The sequence below is a fragment of the Littorina saxatilis genome, linkage group LG1, assembly GCF_037325665.1.
Source record: "Littorina saxatilis isolate snail1 linkage group LG1, US_GU_Lsax_2.0, whole genome shotgun sequence".
In the NCBI taxonomy this organism is placed as follows: Eukaryota; Metazoa; Mollusca; class Gastropoda; order Littorinimorpha; family Littorinidae; genus Littorina; species Littorina saxatilis.
The window spans coordinates 89,648,711-89,662,476 of record NC_090245.1 but is presented as its reverse complement, the minus strand read 5'-3'; the positions used below and the strand labels follow the sequence as shown (position 1 = coordinate 89,662,476).

Here is a 13,766-nt window from a genome sequence, read left to right as displayed (position 1 = left end):
TGTCTTCTCTGACGGATGCTCGAACCTTCTTATCTTTGATTTTGACTAACTGTTTGTCAACGTTCATGACTACGTGAGCCCAGCACATGATCCTTTTATCCCCGTCGCGATATAACCTTCGTGGTTGAAAACGACGTTAAACACCAAATAAAGAAAGAAAGAAAGAAAGATCCTTTTATCCGGCGCATGGCCAAATGCAGCGGTGAATCCATTTCTGATCGCAGGTGCAGCATCGGAAATCAAGTGCGTCGGAGCAAACGATTCTTCACCAGATGAGACGAGGCTTACGCCATGCGCGACCGACGAAAACACAAACGAAAAATCCTCGTGAGTTTCCGTTTTCGTGACAGCCAAGCACAAGGGGTGGAATTTACGATTTACGTCAGAAAAGCCCAAAATTAATACCGGGAATCCCTGCCAAATGAGTTTGTAGGTGGCATCAGCTTGGAATGTCTTGTTTTAGACCCCAGCTTCAAAAGTCTTTTCGTGGACGTACAAATCCGGAAGAAATTGATTGATTGATTAATTGAATGATCTTAAGAAAACAAAAGGATAGAGGCTTTAGGCATTCTTAGAGAGAGATAGAGAGCGAGTGAGATAAAGAGCGAGAGAGAAGAGAGAGACAGAGAAAAGAGAGAGACAGAGACCAAGAGAGAGACAGAGACCAAGAGAGAGAGAGAGAGAGAGAGAGAGAGAGAGAGAGAGAGAGAGAGAGAGAAAGAGAGAGAGAGAGATTATATGACCAACTGACTGATTGATCTTTATAATACATAAGGTTAAAGGTTTCAGACACTTTGTTCTGGTATTCTTAATGCTTGCACAAGAGAGAAACTGTAGGCTATAAGAACAAAGGAAAACGAATCTAGTCTTACCTTCCAGATCATGCTTGGCGTCTTCCAGAGAGGCCTTTGCATCGGTCAATTCCTCCACAAAACCTGCAATTAAGTCAATGGGTAAATCACATGTGGCATGTCCCATCTAATATATTCGTCTGCAACTATGAGATAACTTGAAATCTTTAACAGAAAGTGAATTTACCCCCTCTGCTTAACATAAATACATTTCGGTTTACCTTTTGTTGCACATACACAACTCTGTCCTTTTCTATCTTATTTGATTTAATTTTACACTGTATTTCCATTTGTTAGTGTTTCAACCCCCTTTTATTTAACTCTTCGCCGTCTTAAATCTCACATCGGAGAGATAAATATCATAATTTTTGTGCTTGGCAGCCCTCTCACTCTCTCTTTATTTGAAACATTTTGGACGCCCCTCTTTCAGTCTCCCCTCCCTCCAACTTGTATTCGCCCTCTTTCTTGTCCTTTCCCTACGTTACAATGGATCCGTGAAAGAATTGCGCCTACGTTGCATGTAGCTTTTCACGACAGGTATGTTTTGATCAAGATAAAAGACAAAGGGACAACAGAAGGTGTCCTTTTTTCTAAAGGTGTCCTCTCATCTGAGGGGCCCCGCATTGCAGGTGCCACTGTAGCCATATACAGGGTGACCCCCAAAAATGCCACCATTTCAATTGCTAATTACTCCTCAATTACTTCAGCAATTTACTTCATATTTGGTGTACATTAGCCTGAGATGTGGGATAATAAATAAACAAAGTTTTCAGTATGTAGGTTAATTATGTGGGTTACGCTTTTTAAAGAGCATTTTTCAAATTGGGAGAATGCCTCTAAAGTGGGAGGTTTGACCACTACAGGATCACTGCTTGCTGTGCCTGCGTGTACTCTCATTGTGCACGTGTTTGAATGTGTGATTTAACTGTGTATTTTGTTAACTTAAACGCCCAATGGGCCTAAATTAAGCCAAATAAAATGTTTGAAACTTTTGACACTGAGCATTGGCCACACTCATCCGACTTACAGCCTCCAGACTGTTTTAACACATCTATTATCTGAGGATGTTTTTTTAATTTTATGCAAGAACATTCAGAAAAACCAACAAATGAAAATCTGGAGTGTTAAAATCGTGTTAGTGTGGCTACCTCTGAGGGCCAGATCTGGTATTTTCGCGGCAATTCCCGAATTTGGATTTGTTCCCGAAAGAGCATTGAAGTCAGAACATTTAACGTACACGCTTAAAACTGTGGCGACTTATCCTTTATCGCAACCCAATGTACACCAAATATGAAGTAAACAGCTGCAGTAGTTTAAGAGTTATTAGCGTTATTAATGGGTAGCATTTTTTTGGGGGGGTCATCCTATAGTATTCTTCATGAAACCTACCTTTGAGTCTGTCACAGTTAGCTCTGAGCGCATCCCTGTCCTCGGTCAGCTGTGCCACCTGGTTCTCTGATGTGGTCTGTAGCTCATCTTTTTCGTTGGTCAGTCGGTACAGATTGGCTTGCAGCTGCACTATCTCTTCTGTCAGACCAACACACACACACACACACACGCACACGCACACACACACCGCACGCACACACACACACACACACACACACACACACACACACACACACACACACACACACACACACGTACAAACAAAATTATGCTGACCTGTTTATCCGTACTATTTTGGAGTATTTATTACTTTTTTTTTAAGGAAATTGAATACTCCATTGGAGTCCTGTTTACCCTTACAATTTTGGAGTAATTTATAACTATTTTGTTTAAAGGATTTTGGTTACTCAATTTGAGTCCAGACAACGATTTTCAAATTTGCTTCATATTACTTAATTAGGTTTGTGTTGCTAATGTTGGCGTTTGTAACCACTGGGTTACTATGTTGGTCATCAGATTACTATTTTTTTTACTTGACTCTTGTCAGGTTTTGGGGGTAACAGGTCTGTGTGTAAGACGCACTCCGGGCACAGCAGGTATTGAGTTCAACTGTACAATGGGTATTGAATTCAACAGTACAACGGGTAATGAATTCAACAGTACAACAGGTATTGAATTCAACAGTACACCAGGTATTGAGTTCAACAGTACAACAGGTACTGAATTCAACAGTACAACAGGTATTGAGTTCAACAGAACAATAGGTATTGAGTTCAACAGTACAACATGTACTGAGTTCAACAGTACAACATGTACTGAGTTCAACAGTACACCAGGTATTGAGTTCAACAGTACAACATAATTCTGATTATATACAGCAATCTTTTGGAGAGAATATGAATTCCGATCTCAGCCAGATGAAATGAGAACTCTGTTTTTATCCAGCAAACTTCCGATGGGGATCGGAATTCTGATCTCATCCAGATAGTATCAGAATTCTGATTCTATCCAGATAGATTCAGAATCTAGCCAAATTCCGACCTCAGTCATTATACACGGAAAACACCAACTGTAATAATCCGTCTTTGTTCATATTTTGTGAAAATAAATAACGTAAAAGTGTGAATTACATGGTCCCCAATACCAAAGATGCACAAACATCAACAAAACACTCAAACAGCTAGTAGTTTTACTCACGTCCAAGGCCTTCAGTGGTTTTCTGCAGTGCTGCCTCCAGTTGCTGAACTTTATCTGTCGCTTCTGTTACCAAAACAAGGTGAGAATGGTGTGATAACCGATACGAAAAGGCACCATAAGCAATTCAACAAAATCTAAAAAAACTGACATGCAATATGCGTTAAAAATAAAATTAAAAAAAGATTAAAAAACAAAGAGAAAAAGACTCGTCTCGCAAGTAAATTTGAGATTAATTTTATTTTTGAAACTTAATTTTATTTCTTTTCAAAAATGGCTGCTCTATAGCTGAGAAATGCGGGTCGCTTCCTCCCGATGGAAAGCAAGCAGCAACAAGAGTAACGCTACCCAGGCGTGTGCGTCTTGAGGTGTGATCATGCAGTCACTTTTGGCAGAACAAACAAGGTTTCACGGCGATGACATGGAGGTGGAGCATGGATGCCGTCTCGTAGTCATTGCACAAAAGTTGACCATTGTCCGTCCCGGCCTAGATTCGAAGCTCTGACCCGAGGATCACTAGTACAGTTGTCTTCCAACTGAGCTACCAGCCAGCCTCTCCCTCTAATTGATCTGTGTATTTATAACAATTTAGAAACAAAGCTAAGCAAAGTGGAGACCATAAGATAAGATAAGATAAGATAAGATAACTTTAATTTCCATTTTCATTTTACATAAACATGGATTTTTTTCTTTTGGCACCACATCGCATTTCTAATAACACAAACACACGTACAACAAGCATACCGTCAAGTCTGCGTTGCATTGATGAACACAACTGTTCTGCATCTTGACGCTTCTGATCCATATCCTGGTAACCTTTCGTTAGCTCCTCTGTGACACGAGAAGGAGACTTTGTTAAGCTCAAACCGCCACTGCTTAATTTCTGATCAACGCAACCTTCCATCTTAGCGTTTAATTCCATGTACTCATCCTCCATTACTAAAGCAGCCAAAGACGAAAGCACAAATGAAACAACCCTTTTTTTATATATATATTTTTTATTTTTTTATTTTAACCTCAGTTGCATGCAGGTTTGCTACTACAATTATTTTTTGCCTTATTTTTTTATTTTTCCTTTTTTTTAATTTTTAATTTTATTTTTTTTTGGCTTGGAGCAAACCTTCTTCATAGGTCTTTTTTTTTCTCTGTCAAATGTGTACATTTTTAAATCAATAAACCTTATCAGTAAACTAATATGTTTAAATAAATAAATAAATAAAAATAATCATAACATAAATTTATTCCTAATGTTCAGCTCAGTTTCCAATAATACACCCAAATCTAACTTTTTCCCATATTTAAATTTTCCAATGGTCATTTTGGTAATTAAAATACAATAATTCACAAAATAAATATAATCATTTTTCAAACTTTCCCTAAAATAACCCAAAAATACATTTTCTTCATTCAAAATGATGGCAACATGTATTTTCTTATACACAAAATCTTTACATATTTTTCAACCCTTCATCACCTCTTGGCAACTAAAAAAGAAATGTTCAAGGGTGTCTAATTCATTACAAACTTCACACTTATTCGATGTTCGTAATCCCATTTTGTTTAATAAAATATTGGTTGGATATATTCTATGTAATAATTTCCAGTGCAGCAGACGTAATCTTTCTTCTTTTGTGCTGTTAACAGCCAGTAACCAGTTTCTCTTATCCAAATCTACATTATGTTTTCGTTTCCAAAAATCACAGGCACTCGGAATCTGGACATCAAGATCAACTAAACATTTTCGAATAAACTTTGCTGTTATATTACCACCGTTAACAATGAAATCCTGCAATGTAAAATATTGATATGGTAATGTGTCTGTACATCTGGATTTAAGTGTTGTGCATAATGCATTGTATTCAAACTGTCGGGATGGTTTATAATCCACTTTTTGACATAAATCTTCAAAAGAAATAATAATACCATTTTCATTCATAACATCCTTCACAAATGAGATATCATGATTTATAAAATCTTTAAAAAATAGGCATTTATGTTTAAATTGAATATTCATATTGTTCCAAATGCATTAGTCCTTCAATAATACTGGTGCAAAATCATACTTTTCACAGAAAACACTTTTATTGTCAAGCCAAGTCAATAACACTTGTTTCCAAAACAATGATCTGCAACTATTGAGGCCATTCATCGTTTTCGAAGATGCATTTGAGTCAAAGCACGATAAACCAATGCCCAGACATGCCAGACAATATCTTGGAATAACAGACCAATACTTTTGTGTGGAGTTTTGCAAACTAACAAGCCAGGAAATCATAAATGAGTTGTGCATATCTACTACGTTTATCATATTCAAACCACCATAATCTTTTTCTTTACACATAACTGTTCGTCTTACTTTTTCAAATGCGCGCGTATTTGAATACTTTTTCTTCCAGATAAACCTAAACAAAATGGAATTAATATGATGTAAAACATGATGAGGTACTGCCAGAGACTGGAAAATATAAACGAATTGAGATATAAGAAAGGTTTTAACAATACAAATTTTACCTTGTATACTTAAATTTCTTTTTGACCAATTGGCGATTATTTGTTGTATTCGTTGAATTTTCTTTGACCAGTTTTCCTCTAAAGACGATGCGGGTATATTGTTTGAAAAAATAATTCCAACAATTTTTACTTTACATGTCCATTTAAGACCAAAATACTGATCTGTACACAACTTTTTGGACCCTATCCACATGGCTTCCGTTTTGTTAACATTCACTTCCAAGTTTGAAAAACGTTTAAATATATTCAAAATGTATAACGCCCTTTCTAGATCTATTTTATCATGCAAAAAAAGAGTGACGTCATCAGCATATAATAGCAGTTTTAGGACCGTGATGGGTGATACCTCAAAGGGTGACATAGGCAGATGGATACCCTTAATAGCTTCATCAGAACGAATCTTGATCGCCAACATTTCAAGGGCAATAACAAAAGCCATTGGAGAGAATGGACATCATTGACGAGTGCCAGTTTCCACAGGAAAAGGTTCGGATATCCACCCTGTATAATTAATACAACTTTGACTATTGTTCATCAGGACAGAAGCCCATTTTTTAAAATTATCCCCAAAACCAAATTTATCAAATGCAAACAAAATATAATCTTTGGATATGGAATCAAATGCACGTCGAAAGTCAACTGCTAATAAAACTCCAGGTTTATCCATTGTGTTCATAATATCTATGGTATCATCAATGAGTCTAATCATGTTACTTATTTTTCTTCCTTTCATAAAGCCAACTTGATTTTCATGAATAATATCACCTATTACAGTGGAAAGTCGCATTGCTAGACATTTTGCAATTATCTTGTAATCTGTATTTGTCAGAGATATTGGTCTCCAATTGCCGAGATCGTCCCTAGGTAAATCTTTACCTTTATGAATTAAGGTCAGAACAGCTTGTTTTTGAGTGGGCGATAATTCGCCATTAACAAATGATGCTACAAATGAGGCATGAACTACATCCCTTATCTTCAACCAAAATACTTTATAAAAACAGGTAGTGAGGCCATCAAGACCTGGGGCTGAATCGTTATTTAATAATTTAAGGGCAATAGTTAATTCCTTCGTGGTAATCTCCGAGTCCAATTCACCTTTTTGGACATTGGAGAGAGATGGTATATTTAAATCTTGTACAAATTCGTTTGCGCTCATCTGGTTAAATTCCGCGCTTTTTTCATATGAGTCTTTAAAAAATCGTACTTGTTCTTTCATAATCTCTTTCTGTGTATTAAATACCCTCCCGTCTTCTGTCTGTAAACGATCCATAATTTTCATGTTAGCTTTACTTTTTTCCAAATTCAAAAAATACTTTGTGTTCTTCTCACCTTCTTTTATGAACTGAACGCGAGAGCGAACTTGGGCACTCTGGGCTTCTTCCAAGGAAAAGACCTCAAGCTCTACTTTAATTTTTTCTCTTTTCATTAACAGATTCAGACCTTGTGGATTATTTGCTAAAAGAATGTCCGTTTCATCCAAAACCTTCTGAAGAGAAAGCTGGGAATTATTTTGTTTTCGCTTTCTTCCTGCTGCATAGGCTGTGCAAAATTCCCGCATTTGAATTTTTAATAATTCCCATTTTAAGGAATCACCTAAACATTTATTTTGCAACAAAAATGCATCAATCAAATTATTCATTAAATCAACAAAACCTATGTCTCGCAATAACTGATTATTAAATTTCCAGTAAGAAGGTCCGCGTACTATGTTCACAAACTGAATTTTCAACTCAATTAATCGGTGATCTGAATGTGGTACTGAGACCATGTCACAAAATAATGTTTTATCAAACAAGCCACCAGAGAGAAGAATATAGTCAAGTCGACGGGCTATGAAAGGGCTCTTCCTGCTCCAGGAGAACTCCTTTTCGTCGGCATGAAACAAGCGCCAAACATCATTCAGATCGTTACTATGCAAAACATTTTGAAAATTAACAACATCGGACTTTTTATGTTTTTCACCACTCACAATATCTATCTCGTTATTCAAAACACAATTGAAATCCCCACAAATTATTTTCTCACCTTCGAATTTTTCAAAACACGAATTAACTTGTGCCCATAATTGACTTTTTTCGAAAGAATTATTAGGAAAATAAATGAAACAACCCTGATAATGAATTATCACCTTAAGTTCTGATTAAGATGGACACACACACACACACACACACACACACACACACACACACACACACACACACATATATATATATATATATATATATATACACACACACACACACACACACACACGCACAAACACACAGTGACACATTCAACTACAATATGTACAACAAAGGTGCGATTAAAATTTTGAGACACGTCAAAGCGAGTGATAAGATACGTACATAATCATTCAAGTCTGAGCGAGCTGTGAAAGCGATTCAACTGAAATCACTCTTCAGCCTTGCCATGTTAATTTTTAAACACACACACACACACACACACACACACACACACACACACACACACACACACACACACATATACACGCACGCACGCACACACACACACACACACACACACACACACACACACACGTGCATATGCACACTCAGTCCTGAACAGAAATCATACCTGCATTAGCCACCTTTTCCGAGTTTCGAGAAATGGTTGTGGACAATTCATTGATCTTTTCGTCCTTCACTTCTCCCTCTCTATCCAGTTCTGTCACTCGATCTGCAGATGGTCACAATAATTGGTACAAGTAGAGGTCAACAATACTATCCAACACTACAATACATTTTCATTTAACTAAATTCTTTATTGTAATGTAAGTGTGTTTAGAATGCAACATATTTTGTAATTAATCAGACTTCTAGTTAGAGGTCAACGATAATATCAAGCACTACAATAAATGTTCACTTAATTTTATATTCTATTGTAACTCAAATCAAAGTGGGAATAGAATGTAACACATTTTTTAATTGATCAGACTACTAGTTAAAGGTCAACAATAATATCCAGCACTACACTACATTTCCATTTAATTTCATAACACACACACACACACACACACACACACACACACACAAACACACGCGAACACACACACGCACACACAGGCACACACGCACGCAACAGCAAAAAATAAGAAATAAAGAAAACAATTCAAAATAAGTCAACGTATGATGACTATATCAGGCACATAATGTTCCCACTCTTCTTGCAGTAGGCCTACGTGTGGATGAACTGGAAACGAAGAAGAGATTGGAAGACAAGAACAGAGATCTGGGAGGTAAGAGCTAGTAAGACCAGAGGGATTTGGAAAGGAAGCTCGGGCAATTGACACTGTGATGTTTTATTTCTGATAGGATGACCGGGCAGTTGACACTGTGAGGTTTTACTTCTGATAGGAAGCTCGGGCAGTTGACACTATGATGTTTTACTTCTGATAGGAAGCTCGGGCAGTTGACACTATGATGTTTTACTTCTGATAGGAAGCTCGGGCAGTTGACACTATGATGTTTTACTTCTGATAGGAAGCTCGGGCAGTTGACACAATGATGTTTTACTTCTGATAGGAAGCTCAGGCAGTTGACACTGTGAGGTTTTACTTCTGATAGGAAGCTCGGGCAGTTGACACTATGATGTTTTACTTCTGATAGGAAGCTCGGGCAGTTGACACTGTGAGGTTTTACTTCTGATAGGAAGCTCGGTCAGTTGACACTATGATGTTTTACTTCTGATAGGAAGCTCGGGCAGTTGACACTATGATGTTTTACTTCTGATAGGAAGCTCGGGCAGTTGACACTATGATGTTTTACTTCTGATAGGAAGACAGGGCAAATATATGTGTGTTGTGGGGGAGTCAGTGTGTGTGTGTGTGTGTGTGCGTGTGCGTGCGTTCGTGCATGTGTGTGCGTGCGTTCATGTGTGTGGGACGAGGGTCTTATTTATGTATGTGTGAGTGTGTGTGTTGGTGTATGTGGGTGTGTTAGTGTGTGTGTGAATGTATATGTGTGCATGTGTGTGGAGCGAGAGTCTTGTGTGTGTGTGTGTGTGTGTGTGTGTGTGTATGTGTGCGTGTGTGTTTGTGTATAATTTGGCAAATGCTGCACAGTCGCATTTGTGTGTGTGTGTGTGTGTGTGTGCGTGCGTGCATGTGTGTGGGGCGAGGGTCGTATTTATGTGTGTGTGTGTGTGTGTGAGTGTGTGTGTGTGTGTGTGTGTGTGTGTGTGTGTGTGTGTGTGTGTGTGTGTGTGTGTGTGTAATTTCGTTTTTCGCTTTTAACAATATTGAACACATGCCAGATGAACAAAGTGTTGTGCAAGCCAATCAGGCATGTTCATGATGTCCTGTATGTATTGTGTATGGCATACTTATGCAGAGAGATAAAGAGAGATAGAGAAAGAAACGGAGAGAGAGAGAGAGAGAGAGAGAGAGAGAGAGAGAGAGAGAGAGAGAGAGAGAGAGAGAGAAACAGAGGCGCAGAGAGAGAGAGAGACACACACACACACGTACTGTGTGTTTGTGTTTGTGTGTGTGTGTGTGTGTGTGTGTGTGTGTGTGTGTGTGTGTGTGTGTGTGTGTGTGTGTGTGTGTGCGCCCACGCTTGTCTGTCACGCTCTGTTTGTCTATCAGTCTACTTGACTAAGTGCACTATGTCCGTGTCCGTGTTTCCATCCACTTCTGTTTAGCCTCTTCAACTGATAACAACTCTTCTACACGCGCAATACTAATCCACATGTATGCAGGTGATACGTGCACGCTGCTTACCGTTCAGTCTGTCACAGTCGGACCTCAGAGTGCCCCTAACCTCAACCAGGCTCGCAACCTCTCTCTCAGACGACTCCTGCAGCTCTCCCAGCTTGTTGCTCAGCTCGTGCAAGCGGACCTTCAGAGCGTTGGCCTCTCCTGTCAAACACAACACCAATGTGTCACCCTGAGGGCTCGTTTTGACTGGAACTTTCCGGTATTTTACAGCATTTTGACTGGAAGTGAAACTGTCCGCTATTTTAAAGCGTTTTAACTGAACTTTCCAGTATTTTAAAGTATTTTGACTGCACCTTTCCGGTTTTTTTAAAGCGTTTTGTATTTACTTGAACTTTCTGGTATTCTAAAGCGTTTCCGCTCTAAAAAACTTTCCGGTATTTTAAAGTATATTGACTGGAACTTTCCGGTATTTTAAAGCGTTTTGACTGTTTTTTAAAGCGTTTTGTATATACTTGAACTTTCTGGTATTTTAACCGATTTTAACAATGGCTAGCATGATCTTTTTCTGGTCATCTATGGAACAAAAGACTATCAAATTAGTGGTATGTTAGTTTAGGCTTAATCATTAGACTGTTAAACTCTGTTTTGCCCACATGGAGGTCAGCACGGGTGTATAGAACAACAAAGCAGCCATGCCTACCTTGTCATAAACACCCGTGTGATTTCTTTTTAATACGCCTGATTTACCCCCCCCGCCCCTATCCCACCACTCATTAAGACCTTGCTTTTTACATTTAGTCAAGTTTTTTACATTTAGTCAAGTTTTGACTAAATGTTTTAACGTAGAGGGGGGAATCGAGACGAGGGTCGTGGTGTATGTGCGTGTGTGTGTGTGTGTGTGTGTGTGTGTGTGTGTGTGTGTGTGTGTGTGTGTGTGTGTGTGTGTGTCTGGCTGTCTGTCTGTGTGTGTGTAGAGCGATTCAGACCAAACTACTGGACCGATCTTTATGAAATTTTACATGAGAGTTCCTGGGAATGATATCCCCGGATGTTTTTTTCTTTTTTTCCATAAATACCTTTGATGACGTCATATCCGGCTTTTTGTAAAAGTTGAGGCGGCACTGTCACACCCTCATTTTTCAATCAAATTGATTGCAATTTTGGCCCAGCAATCTTCGACGAAGGCCGGACTTCGGTATTGCATTTCAGCTTGGTGGCTTAAAACTTAATTGATGACTTTAGTCATTAAAAATCTGAAAATTGTAAAAAAAAAATTGTTTTTAAAACGATCCAAATTTACGTTTATCTTATTCTTCATCATTTTCTGATTCCAAAAACATATAAATATGTTATATTCGGATTAAAAACAAGCTCTGAAAATTAAAAATATAAAAATTATTATTAAAATACAATTTCCGAAATCGATTCAAAAACAATTTCATCTTATTCCTTGTGGGTTCCTGATTCCAAAAACATACAGATGTGATATGTTTGGATTAAAAACACGCTCAGAAAGTTAAAAAGAATAGAGATAAAGAAAAGCGTGCTATCCTTCTCAGCGCAACTACCACCCCGCTCTTCTTGTCAATTTCACTGCCTTTGCATCGAGCGGTGGACTGACGATGCTACGAGTATACGCTCTTGCTGTAAAAATGCAGTGACTTCAGTTTCATTCTGTTAGTTCGACAGCTTGACTAAATGTTGTAATTTCGCCTTACGCGACTTGTTAGTGTTTATGTTAATAACATCTGTCAGTATATCTTCATTTTGAGATTCCCTTGCGATGTTAAATTTGTATGGTCTTAAAAGTGGAGTTCCACTGTACAAAGCCGTCATGGCAAGGGGATATCAATGCATAGGGGACATTTAGAACCCGTGATTCCACGGTAATGAGCGTTTGTGACACATCTTACATTTTCGGTTTAAATAAGCTGGGACACACAGGACACTATTAACATGCCTTAATGGCTTGCACAAAACAACTTTCAACAGATAGTATCACTCATAATATCTCGAAAGGCTGAATCATTTCAGTTTAAGGCTTGCGCCTAGATCTGATACAATTCCTCCTTTTTTAACACTGATTGAAAATGTGGATCTCACAGTCACATCTAACAATAACTTATAACGAAGTTACAAACGGGGTCTGTGTACATAACAGTGGACTCACGCGTGTGGTCCTCTATTTCCTGTGCATGTTCTGCTTCCAGCCTCTGAGTCCTGCCTGTTAACTCTGTTGAACACACACAAACCGTTCATCGCCATTTTAAGTTTAGAAGAATTTGAAAATGTCTGGAGAGAGAGACAAGACAATACAAGACAAGACAAGACAAAATCTTTATTATCGAGGGTAATAGATAAGCAAGAATATTGCTTTTTTACATCCAGCCCTTGCCCTAATATAGGGTCAACAAGAACAGAAAACAATATAATCAAAGAACTATCACATCAAACTTAACACATTATAACTGTATTCTTGCTTTAAAATATGAAGAATGTTTTTTTCAACACATGTACAGCTGATACATGATGTACCCTAAATCAAATAGAACTTACTCATTCAGATAAATAGATCTTCTTCATGTGTACACGCACGCAGGCACGCACGCACGTACGCACGCACGCACGCACGCACAATCACACACACACACACACAATCACACACACACACACACACACACACAGTCACACACACACACACACACACACACACACACGCCCAACTTACCCGCCAAGGACGAAGGAGAAAATAATCCCTGCTCTGGGCTGGCGAGCATCTTAGAAAAGTCCTGTTCAGCAGAATCACCTGTGGGAGATTCCACGGAATCGACTTTTTCGTCTATTTCAGAACCACTTTTCTTCTTGTTGCTACTGGTATCTGCACCGTTCTTGTCTTTGTTCCCGTCATATCCTTCTTCCTCAATGTTTTCCGTGTCTTGTTTGGAGGTCTTTGCGGTTTGATTCTTGTTTGAGGCGTTTTCTTCTTTATGTCCCCCTGCACCCTCTGTCTCCACTGCCTCTCCAGTCCTCCCAGTTGGCTTCTCCCTCATGGCATCATTCCCTTCTGAATCTCCTTCCTTCTCTTCTCCTTCTGTGACTTTGACAGTCTCTGCTTCAGCCATTGTCTTCTCTTGCTGATCTGGAAGCGAGGTTGTTGTTGTTAG

At 38.6% G+C, this 13,766-nt stretch overlaps 1 protein-coding gene across 2 annotated transcripts in view; it reads right to left on the bottom strand.

Annotated features, from left to right (window-relative positions):
* The window catches only part of LOC138983647 (adventurous-gliding motility protein Z-like), a 165,972-nt gene that overhangs the window by 69,733 nt on the left and 82,473 nt on the right, over positions 1-13,766 (bottom strand). Inside the window, exons 1-8 of one of the 2 annotated variants that reach the window (XM_070356936.1) lie at positions 13,331-13,757; positions 12,773-12,835; positions 10,666-10,803; positions 8,523-8,624; positions 4,179-4,265; positions 3,438-3,500; positions 2,241-2,378; positions 873-935 (exon numbers count right to left, since the gene is read on the bottom strand). In XM_070356936.1, coding sequence (XP_070213037.1) covers positions 873-935; positions 2,241-2,378; positions 3,438-3,500; positions 4,179-4,265; positions 8,523-8,624; positions 10,666-10,803; positions 12,773-12,835; positions 13,331-13,724 — 1,048 coding nt within the window. In that variant the 5' untranslated portion in view covers positions 13,725-13,757. Of the gene's footprint in view, positions 1-872; positions 936-2,240; positions 2,379-3,437; positions 3,501-4,178; positions 4,266-8,522; positions 8,625-10,665; positions 10,804-12,772; positions 12,836-13,330; positions 13,758-13,766 lie in introns of those variants that run through there. The other variant, XM_070356930.1, reaches the window with a different exon arrangement.